This window comes from Myxocyprinus asiaticus, chromosome 38 (genome assembly GCF_019703515.2).
Source record: "Myxocyprinus asiaticus isolate MX2 ecotype Aquarium Trade chromosome 38, UBuf_Myxa_2, whole genome shotgun sequence".
In the NCBI taxonomy this organism is placed as follows: Eukaryota; Metazoa; Chordata; class Actinopteri; order Cypriniformes; family Catostomidae; genus Myxocyprinus; species Myxocyprinus asiaticus.
This window is the reverse complement of record NC_059381.1, coordinates 35312296-35331579: the sequence shown is the minus strand read 5'-3', so window position 1 is coordinate 35331579 and position 19284 is coordinate 35312296. Positions and strand designations below refer to the sequence as shown.

The 19284-nt window shown below is 37.8% G+C and overlaps 1 protein-coding gene and 2 non-coding genes across 3 annotated transcripts; all 3 read right to left on the bottom strand.

Moving 5' to 3' along the window:
- Window positions 1-3226: 3226 nt before the first annotated feature.
- LOC127428961 (T-complex protein 1 subunit zeta) lies at window positions 3227-18662 on the bottom strand. Its single transcript, XM_051677657.1, has 14 exons — window positions 18465-18662; window positions 17220-17283; window positions 14755-14889; window positions 14478-14651; window positions 11719-11822; window positions 11241-11351; window positions 10966-11125; window positions 10329-10411; window positions 8164-8260; window positions 7936-8083; window positions 7622-7755; window positions 7401-7503; window positions 4185-4257; window positions 3227-3591 (listed from the first exon to the last, which is right to left on the bottom strand). The coding sequence occupies exons 1-14, from the start codon at window positions 18599-18601 to the stop codon at window positions 3519-3521; spliced, it is 1596 nt and encodes a 531-aa protein (XP_051533617.1). The 5' UTR covers window positions 18602-18662; the 3' UTR covers window positions 3227-3518.
- On the bottom strand, window positions 4021-4145 carry LOC127429424 (small nucleolar RNA SNORA15). Its single transcript, XR_007895286.1, has one exon. It is a non-coding gene; the product is annotated as a small nucleolar RNA SNORA15 (small nucleolar RNA).
- LOC127429425 (small nucleolar RNA SNORA15) lies at window positions 10149-10282 on the bottom strand. Its single transcript, XR_007895287.1, has one exon. It is a non-coding gene; the product is annotated as a small nucleolar RNA SNORA15 (small nucleolar RNA).
- Window positions 18663-19284: the final 622 nt, after the last annotated feature.

Below are 19284 nucleotides of genomic sequence, written 5' to 3'. Positions count from 1 at the left end.
CACTGTTGGGCCCTTGAGCAAGGCCCTTGACCCTATCTGCTCCAGGGGTGCCGTATCATGGCTGACCCTGCACTCTGACCCCAGCCTAGCTGGGATATGTGAAGAAGAAGAATTTCACTGTATATGTATAATGTGTGATAAATAAAGAACATTAAAAAAAATTTAATTAATTAAAAAAAACTTTTTATTAAAGGGTCAAAATTAATGAAATATGTCAGACAAATTTGCTGGGAATAAAATCCCCAAATACTTAATGCCCTGTTTGGGCAACTGGAAGGCGCCCGGCTGGAAAGCCGTTACTGGGCAGTACGCTGTCAGAGCCAAAGCTTCGGATTTAGACCAATTAACTCTGTATCCTGAGAACTTGGAAAAGGAATTTATAATTCTGTGGAGGCAAGGCATAGATCTAGTAGGTTCAGAGACAAATAATAAAATATCATCTGTGTAAAGCAGAAGCTTATGCGCCACACCTCCCGCTGTCACCCCTGGAAAATCATCCTCCTTTCTTATCGCGGCTGCTAATGGTTCCAGGGCAAGACAGAACAATAATGGGGAAAGAGGGCAATCCTGCCGAGTGCCCCTATCCAGAGTAAAATAATCTGAAATTAATCCATTTGTTTGTACCGCTGCTACAGGGTGTCTATAAAGTAACTTAATCCAACCAATAAATGTACTCCCGAGCCCGTATATTTCCAGAATCTTAAAAAGATAATCCCATTCTACCATATCAAACGCCTTTTCTGCGTCAAGTGAAATGGCAGCGATCGGGGATTGATCATTCGCTACTGACCATATGATATTGATGAAACGCCTAATGATATCAGAAGAGTTGCGGCCCCGAATAAACCCCACCTGATCTATAAGTATAAGTGATGTCATAACTTTACTTAATCGATTAGCCTGTATTATTCTTTAAATTCTTTAAAAGCATTATTAATATCAATGGCCAAATTAAATATTTCACCACCAGCAGATTTCACTGAGGGAATGATAGAAAGAGACACTCTCTGTTTTATATATCTTGCCAAAAGTTTTCCTGCTTTGTCCCCTGACTCAAAATATGACTGTCTTGCCCTGAATAGCCAAAACTCCACTTTCTGCGACAAAATAGTATTATATCTGTATTTCAATCGAGTCAATTCTCTGAGGCCATCAGATGACATATGGTGCTTCAGCTCTGCCTCTGTACTTTTAATATTCTCTTCCAACTCCACAAGATCTCGTGCTTTGGATTTTTTGATGAATAAGGCATACTGTATGATCTGACCCCTAAGAACAGCCTTAAGTGCCTCCCAATCCATGCCCACAGAGGATACTGAGGACCAGTTGGTCTCCATATAAACACTGATTTCAGTCTTTAACATTTGTTGGAAATCAGGATTTTGCAAAAGGGATACATTAAGGCGCCAACTATATGATTTATTTTTCTCCATATGTGGCATCACCTTTAAACTCACCAGGGTGTGATCTGAGACTGAAATGTTTCCAATTGAGCAGATGAAATGAGGGATTTGGATATTAAAAAAAAAAATCTATTCTAGAATAAATCTTATGGACTGATGAAAAAAATGTATAGTCCCTACCAGATAGGTTCAAAAGTCTCCAAATATCTGTAAGACCAGGATTTTTACACATCCTGTGAAGCGTCAGTGTTGCTCTAGGGGGCTTACACACTTTTGCTTCACTATGATCAAGGATTGAGTCCATCAAAAGATTAAAGTTTCCTCCCAGTATTATATCATGAGGGGTGCCAGCGGTTTACAACATCCCTTCAAGATCTATAAAAAAAACCCTGATCATCAGCGTTAGGTGCGTAAATATTAGCCAAAATCAACCTTTGCCCTTGAATTTCAGCTAAAACAATAATCACTCTTCCTAATTTATCTTTAATCTGCTTGAGACATTTGAATTGTAGATGTTTATTAATCAATATTACTCCCTTGCTTACTTGAGCCAACACTAAAGAAAACATGTCCAACCCATATCGTCCCAAATTTTTCAGCTCTAAAGACACGGGGAATCTTGTGAAAATTGATGGCAAGATGAATGCAGCATGTTATCAGAAAATACTGGCAGACAATTTGCATTCTTCTGCACGAAAGCTGCGCATGGGACGCTCTTGGACTTTCCAGCACGACAATGACCCTAAGCACAAGGCCAAGTTGACCCTCCAGTGGTTACAGCAGAAAAAGGTGAAGGTTCTGGAGTGGCCATCACAGTCTCCTGACCTTAGTATCATCGAGCCACTCTGGGGAGATTTCAAACATTGTTCATGCAAGACGACCAAAAACTTTGCATGACCTGGAGGCATTTTGTCAAGATGAATGGGCAGCTATACCACCTGCAAGAATTTGGGGCCTCATAGACAACTATTACAAAAGACTGCACGCTGTCATTGATGCTAAAGGGGACAATACACAGTATTAAGAACTAAGGGTATGAAGACTTCTGAACAGGGATCATTTCATTTTTTTCTTTGTTGCCATGTTTTGTTTTATGATTGTGCCATTCTGTTATAACCTACAGTTGAATATGAATCCCATAAGAAATAAAAGAAATGTGTTTTGCCTGTTCACTCATGTTTTCTTTAAAAATGGTACATATATTACCAATTCTCCAAGGGTATGCAAACTTTTGAGCACAACTGTATATATATGAAATTCCAAACAACAAAAGGTCCCCTTTACTTGTCAGATATCACTCAAATAGGTGCAATGAAATATCACAGCCCTGTTTACAAATTTAGCATTTTAACTATTGCCCCTATATTTACACAATATCACTATAAACCCCAAGGGGGCCTTTCACCCCAAGGGTGGGGCAAAAGGCCCTCCTGAATTTTAATCTAAATCTGTTATTTATTTTCACAGATTACGTTGCTCCATCAATATTCAATACAAATAAATCATTTTTGTTCAATCTTGATACATTTTGAAACCAGAAAAAAAAAGCTACTTTTTCCTTAAGGTGTGCCTCTAGCACCATTGTACCCGAATCAAAAAAATGTTTGGGGGGGGGTATTTTCGGTAATCAACAAGATACCACAAATGCTGTCGATTGATCTTGTGTTGAACCCCAAATATTCCTTTATCCTCTACATTTTCTTTTTTTTTTAAACATCTTAATCTGTATTGTACCTTGCTTGAGTTTGTATTTCCTTTTGCGTTCATTGTGCGTTCTTTATTCTGTTTTTTTTAATGATTCTTTTGCAGTTCACACAAAAAACTGAACCAAAAACATTTTAATGGGTACAAATGAAAAGTATTGCAATTCAGTGCTGCTTTAACACAATCTCATATATAAACCAACTGACTGGAGGGGAGTGACATTTCCTAGGTCATAACAAGTGGACATTATTAGTTGAACATGTAGAATGAGCAGACACAGGTGATGACAATAGCTTAGGCTCGCAGTCTGAGTCCTGGCGGGCAGGATGTCATTGATCGCAGAGATCCAAGCGTCTGGTGCTCGCTCTCAGCCCTCTTCATCCTGTTGGGTGTCTTGATGCTGGACTACATTTACCCTTTGAGTGAAGACATGCCAGCCCTCATGATCTCATCAACCAGAAGAATGTTACTGGCAATTACAGTGCTGTTCAGATGGAAAAGAGGTTTTTTTTACTTGGTTGAAGGTTGAACCCTGAGCCAATACTGAGACTATTTGAAATGGAATACTTGCATACTTTTTAAATACAATGGGTTTTTCATGTCCCAGGGGTTCATTCAAACTGAATTAGAAACTTTTTACCATGCCTCGTCTTTCATGTACATATTTTACTGTTTTAGCCTTGTCCCAGACCCATACTTTCAATATTAAACAAATAACACCCATTATAAAAATACAAATTATATCTGGTTATATACTGGCAAATGTAGCATGTCTTCAATGTATCCCCTACATAGAGTGCATAGTATACATACTCCAGAAATAGTACGAGTACCTGTAGTATACTACTACTGACTCTAGACGCTAGAAATATAAATGTCCTGTTGAACCAGGTGCTGAATTTTAATTAACTGAATGTGCTCACTCTTGCATGTTTGATGAGACAGTATCATCACTATTCAGAAGCAGAGTGAGTGCTGATGTTGCATGGTGTCTGACTGCATTTACTATAGACAGAGTAACACAGAATTCAGCCATGCTGTTCTTTTTTGGCAGTGATATTTACTTGAATCTCTCACCATGAGTGAAGGAGCTGCTTCTTCACACTGTAGTTATCCCATACACCGGCCTCGCCGGCTACCATTGGTTCACCTGCAAATTAAACAAAAAGGAACATACATTTCACAAATGTCAGTGGCAAAAAAGCAATCGTTTGGAAGCTTGATTCATTCCCAAAATATTTCATAGAATCAAAACACTAATTCAACAATCTGTTCACATTATTCCTCAAAAATAGGGATGGGATTGCAAAGAATTAAAGAAATCTGATCCCTCTAAACAATTCCAGTTCCTTAAAGGTTCATTAACAATTCTTTTAGTACTTCTGAAATAAGTTCAAATTGGAAATAAGAAATGCAATTATTTTTGGATATTATAAAAAAATAGATAGCAGATTTGAACAGAACAGATTCTTGCAAATGGTATTTTTACAGACTTTATTTTAAGACAGTTTATCAATCCATATATATATATATATATATAGTAAAATACCACTAATTACAACAAAAACGCAATGTGGATCTAACTACACACCATCATATCTAAAACCTTCCAGAAATGACTCTGAATTATTGGTTCAAGTCAGACATGATGAAACGAATGACTCGTAGTTCCATATATTTTTTATTCACTAAAAAGAACAGGATGATTTACGTCCTTAGTTGTTTTGTGGTGTAGAATCAAAAGATTTGGCACGAGTCATTCATTCAGGAATCGCTGTACACTCGACACGCTGTGTTTCACTCAGTAGATTCAAAAGAACCAGCTCATAAGAGTAATTTGCTCTGAAAAATAAACAATTCTCTCTTCCCAACTCCACAAAAATTGGTCACAGAAAATTATTTTTTTATGTTTGTTATTTTGCTGTTTAGGAGTAATATTTGGAGTAAACAGTGAAGTAGTGAATTTGCTGTATGGATGTGCGAGACTAGTCGATTAAACTGTTACTGCTGCAAATAGTTGCCAGTGGAAATACTAGTTGGTTAAAAATATTTTAATACATTTTGCTTTGTCTTAGGCTATGCTCAAATTTCTGTCATGTTAACGTTACTTTTTAAATATAATAAATAATACAGTTAAGAAAGCACATATCTACAGCAGATGTTTATAAAGTTTCATTTTACACCAGGACGTCTCCCCCTTTCACTTGCGGCATGCAGAAAAATGTCCTCTCGCAAGATGAGAAAAGTATGGGAATATATACACTTCAGTGGTGGTGGTTCGGGAAGGTGGGATGCTTACCCAAGCTCTACCGGCTGGTAAGTTGTAATGCCTTATTGTAATAGTGTTTTTGAGGTAAGAAAAAAGTATCTATTTCCGACTCTCTGCAACTTCTGTTCCAGCCACAGGTGCATTTAACTTCTTTTTGAATAGATGTCAATGAAAGGATGCTTCAGTACAGTGAAACTGCATTTGTGAGAAAACAACCCCGCAGTTAATGAATTGGCTGCCTTCCTGCTAATCTTTACACATTTTACACTAAACAATCCTTTTGGAATGAACTTTGCTTGGAGTTTACTATGATAAAATTTTGATCGGATTTTTATCATGGATTGCTTTTGGACAGGTAGGTGTCAGTTTACGGCTCTGCATTCATTTGTGTGGTATCCAACAGTGTTTCCCCATTAATTACCTAGACTGTAGTGGCCCACCAGTCTAATTTGTCCCTCCACAGTTTCATAATGAACTGAAAATATTTTTACACTTCTCATAATTACATAAAAAGATCTATAGCATTGAGTTTTGCACCGTTGCTTCGGCAAAGCATCTCTCACTCCCTGTAAGTCTACTGAAATTTTGGTATTGTGATAATGTGTATCCTTTATTGTACATGGTAGATGTTGCTGCAATAACATGATGAAAAAGTAGATCTCATTCCATAAACTATGATCACCCCTGCTGTAAATGATGGTGGAGGTTTTCCTTTATTTGACTACCATATGTAACATAAAATAATTATCATGTGACAATAGTCTCCTCCCCTACCCAGAGCAGTTTACATTTCTGTCGCAGAGAATTGAGTTGATTGTATAGGTTCACTATTAGGTTGTGCATCGGTCATAATTTTAGAAAAAGATACAACATAAACTTTGACATGTTACTTGAGCATGTAACTTTATCTCCGGACAAGAGAATGACCAATTTACTTTACATGACAATGCTTAAAGTGGAGCCCTGGCTCAAATGTATGCTCTAGTCAATGTTGTGTTTTGACCATTTGTGAACTGCGTTAAACTCCGTCTCGTTTATGTTTTGTGGGTGTGACTTTTTTGCCATGTCATCACCATTCATATCTATACAACCAATGTGTTTATGATTAAATTACTACTAGAGCACAAAATTGTTTAGAAGAGCACACTGATCTAGTCTCTTAATTTTGATCTCAAAGTGCACCAGATTGACGCATTTAACTTTAAAATGTACAACATTTTCTTACGGTGGACCATGCCACCGGACCGCCCCAGAGGATCTGAGGTCCACCCACCAGTCTCACAAAATCCTGTGGGAAACACTGTATCCACAAACAGTGATTTACTCTCATAACACGCTGATGTCATTGACAGGGACATTATATAATTGGCTTAGAAGACTCACATGATCCAAGTTAACCATTATGTTCTCTTCCATGGTAGAGAGGTAGGCATTTCATTCCATAAAAGTCTCTAGGTTTCTCATAGGCCTATTTTTTCAATCCCAGCTTTAAATGGTAACTTATTAACTTTAACCAAACAGCTATCCTATCCTGATCATGATGCTCATCCCAAAATATTCACAGCTTTCAGCACATTTAATTTTCTTCAGTAGACTTTGCTTAGCTGTTAATTATTTTCAACAATGTGCTGACTGTGAATATGTTGGGTACATCTTGGTGAATTCTGTTTAGAAGGCATTTAGTATCGGATTTGGCTGTTGGAATAATAAATCAAGTATTTCAAATGGATCATATATTTTGTTTTCCGAATGTGTTACATTTAGACTAGTCGATTACAAATTTTAAATGTCAGTGAAATTAGTTGTTGCACACATCCCTAATTTGCTGGTTTTTGGACTGTTTAATGTTTTCCAAGCAACATAGTGCATTAATATATAGAATGTGTTGTCAGAACTGTGCGGTTGACTGCATTTGACAACATTTAATAGAAGTATTTCTTGATATTTTTTGGCTTTTCAACATTCCATTTTTTCTATAATGTCAGGCCAATATGAGTGTGTATATGTGTGGGAAGGGCACATGCCTGTGCTCAGGTCCACTCCCACCAGCTGTCCAGACTCTTTGTATTCACTCTGCAGCTTCACAAGTGTCTCTTGCGGGTCGTAGCCTGAATTCTGAGCCAAAACCTTTACAAACAGAGAATTTGTTTAAAACCACAATTCTGGAATTCCATGTCAGAACCTTGTTGCTCTATATTCTACATTATTTTTGAAGATGAGATTTTAGTTTTGTTTTTGCCAGTACCTTAGGGATGATAAGGAGGGCGTCAGCAAATGCCTGCACACCCAGCTGGGATCGGCCTTTCACTTTGGGCTTGTGTTTGACCAGAGCATCAGCCACAGCCACCTCGAACGCACCAGCCCCGGCCACAACAGAACCTAAACAGAGAAGAGACAATGAGAGGCATTCAAGCATGAGCCTATATCACCCTCTTGTGATCTGTAGATGGCATTACCAAAAGGAGTATTAAGGAGTGATCCCACTTCAATTATAGGCTACTTGAAATCTTGCCAAAAAAAACAAAACAAAAAAAGTGGGTGAGGCTTCTTTCCACCTACCATCTTCAATGGCATTTTTGACTGCTCGGAGTCCGTCTCTAACCGCGTCTTTGATCTGCATGAGGGTGTGCTTGTTGGGCCCTTTCACCAGCAGCGTCACTGAACGAGGGTTTCCACACTTCTCAACGAACGTGTATTTCTCCTCTCCCTAGCAAACATAAGTGAGCATCATACTCAGACGTTACAGAATATATTTCCTTGTGTAGGAAATAAAACCACAGTGCTCACCAGTGTGTGCTCATATACGAGCCCAGCGTGTCCCAGACACTCAGGCGTAAGGTCGTCCACAGAGTTCATGGCTACACCACCGCAGGCCAGAGTCAGTCTAATTGGAAGATTAAGAGTTCAGACAGAATTGAGAGACTATTTTAACTATTTAAAAAAGGGTTCAGTTAAAAATAAAATCACATTTAAAAGGTGTCAAAGTTTAATGTTTTTTTTTTCCCTGAGTAAAATGTTAGTCAAGGTTTCTTGCACTAACATGTGCACTGAAAAGTGCCATAAACTGTTCAGATCAGACTAAAATTGTTAGGAATCTTGTTAAAAATAAACTTCAGCTGGCCAGAAACAGTATAAGGTTTGACAGACCACACTTATAAGTTCTTCTGGTGTTTAGGAAAAATTGAATCTTTCCTAGTTCCTCCCTACCTCACCGTGACTGGGCAGCAGGGCTTTTAAAAACCCGGCCTGCTGTCAAATGCGGGTAGAAATCGGCAGTGCCGGGTCACTCGGTCTCTTTTACTAGCCACTTTGGCAGGTTATGTTTTTCCTGCACTGAAAATGTTGTGAATGTTGGACCGCCAAAGCAAATTACATTTTATATAACTCAGGTGCGTATTTTGCTTGGTGAGATTAAAGCTTGGTTTTGGCATGACATCGCAGACCCACTCGTGCAACTGAACTGATCCGAGCTATCTCTGGAGCGAGCATGTCAACCGGAAAATCCCTCATTAGCTATGCTTTATCATTAGGCATGCTCTGGAGATAGGATGGTGCAGAGCTGATCACATGTTAGATTCAACCACGGTTCCCTTGATATTGCGGCGCGGATCACAAAACTTATGAAACCCATTAGAAATGTTACATACTGCATACCACGTCAAAGGAAGTCAAACATTTCAAATGGCTAGACAGCCTCAACATAAACAGCACTGACAACGGTAAGGGGAAACAACATTGTGGCATATACCAACATAAATTACAAGACTTTTCAGTCTACACATAATCACCCTTACTAAAATTTAGCACATTTTTACTGTAGTAACACTTACTGGTATTATGAATCAGGGTGAATCTATTAGACTATTTTTATAACAACTGTGAAAGTTGTAAAGTTTCTAAATGTGTTTAGGCTGTAAGTTTTCATAAACACTATTGTTTATTTTTTAGAAAGACCATCTACATTGACCTATCCACTGTAATGAGGAGCCATCAATGGTCTTACCTGTGGTTATGGCCTTAATATTACAAACATGGAAGAACAATGGTAAAATTTCCTAAGGGCAAATCCTGTACAATTTTACATTAAGTGGTATAAAGTTTGGCTTACATGAATTGTGGATAAATTATTGACAAAGTTCTCCTCCTGTTCTGACTGGTCGGTTCGCGGGTGCACACCCGAGTTCGGAAAACAACATTCACACCACCCAAACGAACCGAACTTTGACGTCATTCGAACACAGGTGCGCACCAAAAGTGCTAGTGTGAAAGCATCCGTAGATTATGGCCATGATTCTTCCATCAGAGACAAATTTTGGGGATTGTAAATAATTGTTCTTGTCGTTGAGTTTACAGACAGCTGAAGCGATGAATCTCAGCCTGGCAGTGTCAGAAATTTTGCATTGCAGTAGTGCAGTGACCGCTCCTATGACATCTAGATGAGATATAACACCCAGTCAATGCTGTCAATTGGAACCAAAGTCTTGACAATTATGTGTATCGTACAGTCTGACGTAATATCGCACAGTGTGCCATGGTTTTTGCCCAAGAACTCACTGGGATAATATTGTTCAGTCTGACGAGCAACAATCATGAAGGATCCAAAAAATCGTTAGTTTCTCATGATGAACTTTCCGGACAAGGGAGGAGGTTTTGAGTTCTGAAAGTAACTGTTTTCATAGTAAAAAGAACTTTAATTTCAAAAGATCACAAACATTTATTTTTCTGATATGACCCTTTTAAGCAGCCACAATGGCCTTTTTTTTTTTTTTTTACAATGTGCCAACTCTCATTATAAGCAATAGGAATGGACTGATCCCATCATTAACTGAACTGAGAGCAGGTGCTGATCTTGCATGGTGTCTGACTGAATTTACTAGAGACAGAGTAAAACAGAATTCAGCCATGCCAGTTGAAGAGATGTTTTTATGTCTGATATTGATAATATCCCTCACCTCTCCATGTTCCTCCTCTTTGCTCTGCGCAGTGCCACAATGCCCTCTTTGGCCAAAGCATCCAGAGAGAATGGATCAATACCCTTTCAAAGATCAATCAGATTAAATCAGTGCTGCAGCAGACAGATAGTGTAAGTTTAGGGTTAGAGCATAGAGACTGTGCTGGTCTGATGAATACATGTAGAAGGGAGAGAATTCTTCTAATACAGAGGTAACAGACCACGCATTACTATAGCACAGTTAAATCAGCCAATGAGAGCTACACAAGCACCCATGGGTGTTCACTGTGCGTACAGGGCAGTGTGACTGATTTTCATTGATCACTAACATTTTTCAACCTTAAAAGACTGTGTGCAGTGGGTAGTGCTTATTGCATATAAGAGCCATTGCCTCAAGCAGACCCAGGTTTGAGTACAGCCAGGTCATGTCCCGTTCCAAACCCGCCCCCTCTCTCCCCTAATTTTCTGTCTCCCTTAACTGTCCTATTAAAAAAAAATAAAGGCTATAAATCCTAAAAATAAAATGAAAACCTGTGCTTTAGTTCCATGGAAATCTGATAAATTAGGTTTGGATTAAACAAATTAGACTTGATTCCAAATAAATAAATAAAAATTCCAAAATATTAAATGTCCATTACCTTCTGATTGATGACCACAAAGCTCTTCTTGTTATCTGCACAAACTTTGTTCTTCAGCTCAATGATCTTCATCACCCGATCTTCAATAAACTTCCTCTCAGCATTCACCAGCTTGTCTCTCTCATTCGCACTCTTGTAGAAGAACCCAGAGTTTACCTCTCTGTGAGAAAAGACGTTTAGCATGATAACACATTGATCATTATTTATAGATGTTTTGAGGGGAGAAATATCCAGTAATAAACTGTAAATCTGAAAGAACGTCTTTTAAAGCATACGTTTTCTCATATTCAAGGGAGACGTTGCAGGTGAGAATGAACGCGTCCTCTACCCTCTTCTTCATGTCGGGATGTCTGGCACCATGATCCAACACCAGACCACTGATCAGTCTAAACATGAAACACAAACAAGGCTAAAACATATATTGCCATAATAAAAACAACACATTCTTTCCTGCTATCATTTGGCAGCATGGGTGGTTCACCTAAAAATGAAAATAGTCATTTAATCACCCTCTTGTTGCTCCAAACACATATGGCTATTTCTTTTGATTTTAGGCAGAATGTTAACCATTCCCTTTCAATGTATGGAAAAAATATGCAATGAAAGTACATGGTAACCAAGTCTATCAGTCCTTAACTTTCTGCCTAGCATCTCCTTTTGTGTTCCACAGAAGAAATTAAGTCATTCAGTTTGAAACATCATGAGGGTGACTATATTAGGACAATTTTCATTTTTTGAGTTGTTAAGTCTTACTGTGTATCACTGTCAGTTTTGTGTTTCATCTCCATGATCTCCACCATGTACAGGTCAATGGGCTCATTGGGTTTCCTGATGGTCAGAACAGCATCCACCACAGCCTGAAGAAAAAAAAATATGTAAAAGTGTTACACTTAAAAAATAAAAATCTGTATAGACTTGGAAAAGATGCCCATTATAAGTATTATTAATCATATTCAATACATATTTTCCTCAGAGAAATCAGATATAAGTTACTCTAAAAAGTTGTCTCATTCAATTTTTTTTTTCACATTCACTAATTTTTTTTTGTGTGTTTGACAAATGTCCAACAGCATATTTAAATGCATCACAAGAGATTGTTATTTCTGCTTTGTTTTTTTTACTGAAAGCCACGAAAATTCCCACCACATTGTCATTTCCAGCACATCTCAAATTCTTTGTGTTTAATAGAATTCTGTGCTGGAAATTACTTTTAAAATAAAAAATTTTTAAGAAAATTAAAAGAAAATGGCAGACTAGGGATGTAACTGTGTCATTGTTTCTTGTTATACCACGGTTTTACAAAGAGACTTTGTAAACCGTTGAGATTTATAATTCCCGGTATTAAATTAGATTTTAGAAAAAAGAAAAAAAAAAAATCTAAAGGAATGAAAGTTTCCATTGTAAATATCAGTTAAATTAAGTGAGAATCAGCTACATTTACACAGAATCATATAAACTTGATCAAATAAATCTCTAACTTGTGACATCCATTTCACTCAACACTCACTTCATTTTAAAGCCCCACGCGTGAACTGCGCCTTAATACCGTGATTAGTGGTCGACGGATATGGTTTTTTTAAATGGCTTATAGCACACGTGAAGCGCTTTTATCTTGGCCTGCATCTGAAAACGTAGACAGCTGACTTGCTACCTTGCTGCCTAATCAGTTAATAGCTTAAATGACAGCTGTTTTGAATGAATGGTACTCTTAAGGAAACTGGTCTCTGAACAGTTTGAAAAGCACCTTATTTTCATCGTACCTCCGTATACAGCCTCCGGAGGCAGCATTTTCCTGGTTTCGGATGCAGCCTGAAACCTCAATCTCCTGACAGTTTAAATGGCCTGGATCACCTACTTGAATCATCACAGACGAACCGTCATGATTTGTGAATGAGAGGAAAGTTTGATCCTGAAGTTTTTGATTCTGGCTGATGGAAAACGCGCTTCAGAGGAATATATTAGATGAGTGCTCAATGGGAAGAAAACGCTGGATTTTCTTGAGGTTTGTGAATCTGTGTAAACGAGATATCTGCATATTTGCAAACTGTATATAATACAAGTTTTATTTATATTTGCCTTTTATCATTAGAAAAGTTACAGGGAACTGTTGAGGAGAGACTGTTACAATACGTGCTTCAGAGGAAGATTTATGAGCATTCCACAGGATTAAGGATCTGCTGAAGTTGTGTGAGGTTGGTTTATTACATCTGTTTAAATGAGACATCTGCATATTTGCAGAGGGTATATGATATAAGTTTGATTGATATTTGCCTTTTTATCATTAGACAAGACAGTTAAAAGTTACAGGGAACTGTTGAGGAGAGAGAGGGAGAATGAAACAGGTGAGCACTTAACATTGAGCTCAAACGTGTCTGCCGAGGCTCTGATATGCGGACCGTTTAAATGAGACTGTTGTACACCAGTCTATTATTATAGTAACACAACGAACCATTACTGGTCGTTTACATGTCTCAGTTGCTTCACATGCAAGCAGCCGATTCTCAGCACCCTCAAGAAACAAATCAGCCAAATGAGAAAATTTATCGGCCAATGCGATAATTAAAGTCAGAATATCAGCCGATTTATTGGCCTCTGCGATATATCGGCTGACCACTAACCATGATACCGTAATACTGCATTATTTTTTGTGAAGGTTATTGTGTCGTGATCATTTCATACCATTACATCCCTACGGCAGACTAAAGTCTTGCTAAGGCTATTTTAAATCACGAACATATGTATCCTAAATACATACCGGACAATTCAAATTAAGTATTCATTTATTAATTAACCCTAGTAAAATCAAACCGAGATGTTTTCTACAAGCACTTTTTAATTTGGAGTTAAGTGGCAAATCATGCAAATGCAGCTTCACAATTACTGTAGCAAAATGGATGCCACTATTAATATTGTGGAGGATGAGTTTAAAAGGTTTAATGCCCATTGCAATGAAAACTCAAACTAGGTCTTTTATTTACTCAACCTCCCACTTAAGACATTGTGCAACTTTTAATGTTACTAGAATTGGTGCTATTTTAGTAAATTTCTGTCTTTATACAATAGAATGCTTTGTTTGGAAAATGTTAACACAACATTGTTACATATTGTTTTCTTTTCTAAGGAGGATCTAGAAGCATTTTGACAGGAAAAGCATACAGGCTATAGTCAAATTTCAGCACTTTCAAAATCTGTGATTATTCACGATTAACTATGAAAAATCATGCAATTAATCGTGATTTAATATTTTAATTGACTGACAGCACTAATTACTGTTATGTTGGTTTCTTTATCATTTAAACCATAAATATTAATTTAAAAAAAAAATTTGTAATACTGTGCCAACTATTTAAGAATAACAAAAATTCATAACATTTTTAACAGTTTACCAAAGGCAGCAGTGACTTTGAGCAGAATTCAAGTAAAATTAAGTCATTTTTAATATTCATAAAGAAAGCACAAAGTAAGCCTTAAATCTACTCAAAGTCTGTACTCGTAGTCACAGCATCTCTCACCTCTGTGAGTAAATCAGCCAACTCATTGTGGACCTTGGTTCTGAGTGAGGTTCTAGCTACATTGATGAGCGTCTCTCGGTCCATCTCCTTAGTGACCTTTACCTCCTCCAGCACCTCAAGAGCTTTGTCCTTAGCAGCCTCGAAGCCCTCTGCGATTACTCTGGGGTGAAGACCCTTCAGGGGACGAACAGGTTTACAAAGGAACATGATTACTGACTCAAGAAAAGCACCACGAAACGTTCAAGTAAATGTGTAAATATGGGAAGTATGTGCAAACCTCAGAGACATAGAGATCTGCCTGCTTGAGAAGCTCTCCGATGATGAGCACATTTGATGTCGTGCCATCTCCTGTGATATCATCCTGGGCTGTGGCCACCTTGGCAATCAATGAAGCGGTAGGATGCTGGATTTGCTGAAACAGGTCAAGTAAAAAAGATTCTTGAAGTTTGAGAGCACTCAAACTAGGAGTGTTTAACCCATACAGACCTAAAACTAATGGATTCTAATTAGGGCTGTCCACTTAACGTGTTAAATTAGTGTGATTAATTATTAACTTGTGAAATGGAAATACATGCCTGATTTTGAATTTATAACATTTTAAACAGAAAACAGTAAAAAATGTAAGTTATGCACTGACAGAAACATCTCTCAAGCACATCAAACAGCACAAGCACTCTGTCAACGCACCTGACGCAGCAACACATTACAGGGGTCATGAAATGATCATTTTTATCATTTTATTATCTTTCCTGAGGTCCACTGATTATGTTACAGGGCTCGACATTAAGCATTGTCATGTGCTTGTCCTTCAGACAAGTAAATTGGTCATTCACATGTTACTAGTAAAAAGTTACTTGTCCAGAGACAAAAACAAAAGATGCAACAAAGAAAAAAAGAAAGAAAAGCCTGTCATCTTTTACACTTAATAGGGATTAAGAACACAGTGTAGAAAAATGGTAAATCATTACTCACCCTCAAACCTGTATGAATTTCCCTCTTCTGAGGAACACAAAATTAGATTTTTGGCAGAATGTTTGTCTCAGTCACTATTCACTGTCACTGCATCTTTTTTTTCTTCATAAATTAAAAGTGAATTGAGACTGAAACTAACATTCTCCCTAACATCTCCTTTCGAGTTCCATGGAAGACAGAAAGTCAGACAGGTTTAGAACAACATTTAGGCAAGTAATGATGACAGAATTTTTGGTAACACTTTACTCAGGCATAAATCTGCCATACAACAGAGTAGGAAGCGGGAGCCGGGTGAACAGTTCACGGAAGACTTTAATTAGACACAGTTTCAATTTTCAGCACACACTCAGCTCCATGTGTTGCTCACACTGTTGACCTTCCCAGCCCAATGCAGAATGCACACGTTCATCGGCTGCATGCATGCATGCATGCATATCTCTCTCTCTCTCTCTCTCTCTCTCTCTCTCTCTCTCTCTCTCCCGGCTGATTGGGGTAATTCAGTACCAGGCATCCATCCTTACAGGCCGGCCACACCCTCCATGTCACAAATGGATATATTTTTCTAATTTTTGAAAGTATCTCTGCTGTGTGTGATGCTCTCATGGTTTTTAGTTGCCAGTATGTCACAATGACCTTTTAATATTGAAAACATAACTATTAATAACTGTTCAATACAAATAAATGTTAGAAATTCACAATTAATGTAATTTTGGTAACACTTAATAAAAAGGTTTCATTTCTTTAACATTAGTTAATGCATTAGGTATCATGAACGAACAATAAACAATATAGTTTTACAGCATTTATTAATCATAATGTTAGTTAATAAAAATACAATTGTTCATTGTTAGTTCATAGTGCATTAGCAGCACACTTACAGATAAGAAGTTCTTCATTCAGAGGTAAAAAAGAAGTTTGAAACCGCTGAGCAAAGGTATACTGTTTGCAAACATTCAGAACCTGGCCACACCGCTGGGTAAGTATTAACCACTCAATGATGATTAAAAGTAATATATATATATATATATATATATATATATATATATATATATATATATATATATATATATATATATATATATATATGCAGTAGACAATGTGTAATTTATAATATTTACCTTTTATATTCAAGGCACAATTAACTCCGCATGCCAGTTTGTTCATGTTGACTGATGTGTACTGACTGAATGGGAATTAGCTGTCAGGCTCAAAGTTGGTGAATCTACAGGTCACACCTACCCATGACGTGGACCAATGGCAGTAAGAAGATGCTTAGCAGCTGGAAAGTTTCCTGAAAGTTTGCGCTGGCGAGATGTTACGAACCAACGAAACAAACTCAAAAACACCTTAGTTTTTGCCAGATTTTGTTTTAAATGACGTCACACCCATCGTTCTTCAACAAGACAACTCCTCACACAAAGCTATTGTCTGGCTTCAGAAGTCGAATATTGAACATGGGTCAATATGGACTGCTTTTATTACACATTGTTATAAAACTAATTTTTTTGTGCTTTTTTTTGTTTTTGGACCTTGAAAGTATAAACACTTTTCTTCAGTAACAGAAGCTTGAAAACATCTTTTGTCTTTTATGGATATAAAAACAGGGTTGGGACGATATGATAATTACTGAATGACGACTTTTTACTATAAGGTGAATTAGTAATTTAATTTACAATATTTGCAACCAAACAAATATATAATGCGTTGAAATGTCCACAATGAGTTTGCGCAGGTCCTCAAGTGCTCACCAGAAGGAAGCAAAGCTCTTACCATCTCATGCAGCAGAACATTTCCATCTTTGGTGAGTTTGATGTCTCCTGCACCTGACACAAGCCTGTGGAAGGAAATAACACAATTTGATCAAACCATCTTATCTAATAAAACCCAAACAAGTATTAAACAAAGCATGACATCGCCATTGTCTGTTCTGCACTGACTTTATACATCCACTCAATTAAAAAGAGCATCATTATATACTTAAGTTGACTTAGCAATATGAGACACACCAAACGATTAAAACGAACAGACAAAAGAACTGCATGTCACTTAAAGGTCCACTCAGCGATTCCTCACTGTTGATATTCGAACTCAACTGCAAAAAACAAACACACCCCTCCCTTCAGTGCTCCTCTGGAAGCTCCGCCCCCCAAATTCATACACGAAAAATCATTCCTTTTACCTATCAGAGGTCTTTCCACCACTGAAAAGCCTCGCGGATGTTGACGCGGCTCCTAGCCCTCGACTTATCATAATCCTTCTTTTTTAGTTTATATTTGTCTGACCTTTTTCTCTTGGTCTGTTTCTCAGCCATTTGTCCTCCTTGGAGTTTATAAAGTTCGCATCAGCCAGATTTGCCTTTGCTTTTCTAATGAATTTCCCTCTCGCTGTGCCCCCACCCCCCAACCTGTGCACACGCAAGAACCACCCCCTATTGCTGATTGGCTGGAGTAGTGTTGTGTGGATCGTTCCGATCCACTTTGTTTTTGTCCCATTTACAGAGCCTGGGCTGTGTACAAATACTAAAAAAAATTCAGCCCACCCACAGAAACGCCACATAAGCCTTGCCTAATTAAAATGAGTGGGTCTAACTGGACACTTCAAGACACACCGAAGCGTGACTGCAAACTGATATTAAATGCATTTCCATTACATCATGGACAAACAGCTCCATTCATGCTAATCATACGTGACATGGATGAATATGTATTCTTTATTATATTAAGTATCATGTTGAGCTAACAGCTAAATAACTACATGACAAGCATGTAGACAATGTGTAGGTTATATTAATACCAGTCTGAGTCCCACACTGTGCTTTTAACAGGGCTTTTCCAACCTCTACAAAACATGTTTTTGTTTTTCCGCAATAACATAGAAATTGTGCATAACCGTCGGAGCACGTGTTTATTTGGGCTCTTAGCCGGTTAGCAGCTTAGCTCGAGCTGAATCACTGAGTGACGCGCGTGCGCTAACAAAAGCGCATCTGAGTCACGCGCCGCTTCACGACAAACTCACATTTTCATGGTTCCTTTTGGTCCCAGGTTACTTTTGAGCACATCCTGAAGTCCGCGGGCGGCACTGATGTTCACAGCCAGGGCCGCATGAGCCCGGGCGACCTCTGCTTTCGGGTTGAGCGCTTTTACCGCGGACATTCTGCTGAAGCGAGGAGCAGGGTTTCACGCGGTTAACGGAAGAGAAGCTCCCATACGCACCGTTTCCAGAAACATCCAGCATGCGCTGTCTCTGCCCCGCCCCTGGCGCGCATTGATTGGTAGGAAGACACATGACGTTTTAAATAGAGTTGATTGATTGGCTCGTTAGAACGTCTGTCTTTGGCCAGCCACGCCTTGAAATGCGTGTAAAAAAAAAAACAATTTTAGATTTTTTTCTCTGTATATTTTGAATTCGTTGTAATATATTATTTTAATAAAAATATATTATAATTAATATTATTATTATGAATCTGTTATATTATACTTATATAAAGGACTTCGTCTCACATGAGTGGTCATGATTTTATACATGTTTCAAAATTACAATTCATTTCTTTAGGAGTAGAACCTTTTTAATGAGGAACTTTTTAGTAACGAGTGCACCTTTAAATATTTTATTATTTAGTATTATTATAATTATTGTGATTCCATGGTTAGAAGTGTACAATAATGTAATAATTTATGGTGCTTGCTAAGGCATTGGGGCTGTACTTTTCTAAAAGATCTGACTGACCAACTGGCTGATGATAAAATGGGTGCAAAATCTCATCGACTTGCATTAAAGAAGGGATCCGAGCCATATTTAGACATCAGAATATCATAAAGACTATCAGGGACATTGA

What these genes read in the sequence shown, in the direction of transcription:
- LOC127428961 (XM_051677657.1), bottom strand. Translation starts at nt 18,601, where the DNA reads ATGTCCGCGGTAAAAGCGCTCAACCCGAAAGCAGAGGTCGCCCGGGCT. An exon ending in CAGATCTCTATGTCTCTGAG is followed by an intron (nt 14,652 to 14,754) that starts GTTTGCACATAC and finishes CGTCCCCTGAAG; the next exon opens with GGTCTTCACCCCAGAGTAAT. An exon ending in GGGAGTGGACCTGAGCACAG is followed by an intron (nt 4,258 to 7,400) that starts GCATGTGCCCTT and finishes TTTAATTTGCAG; the next exon opens with GTGAACCAATGGTAGCCGGC.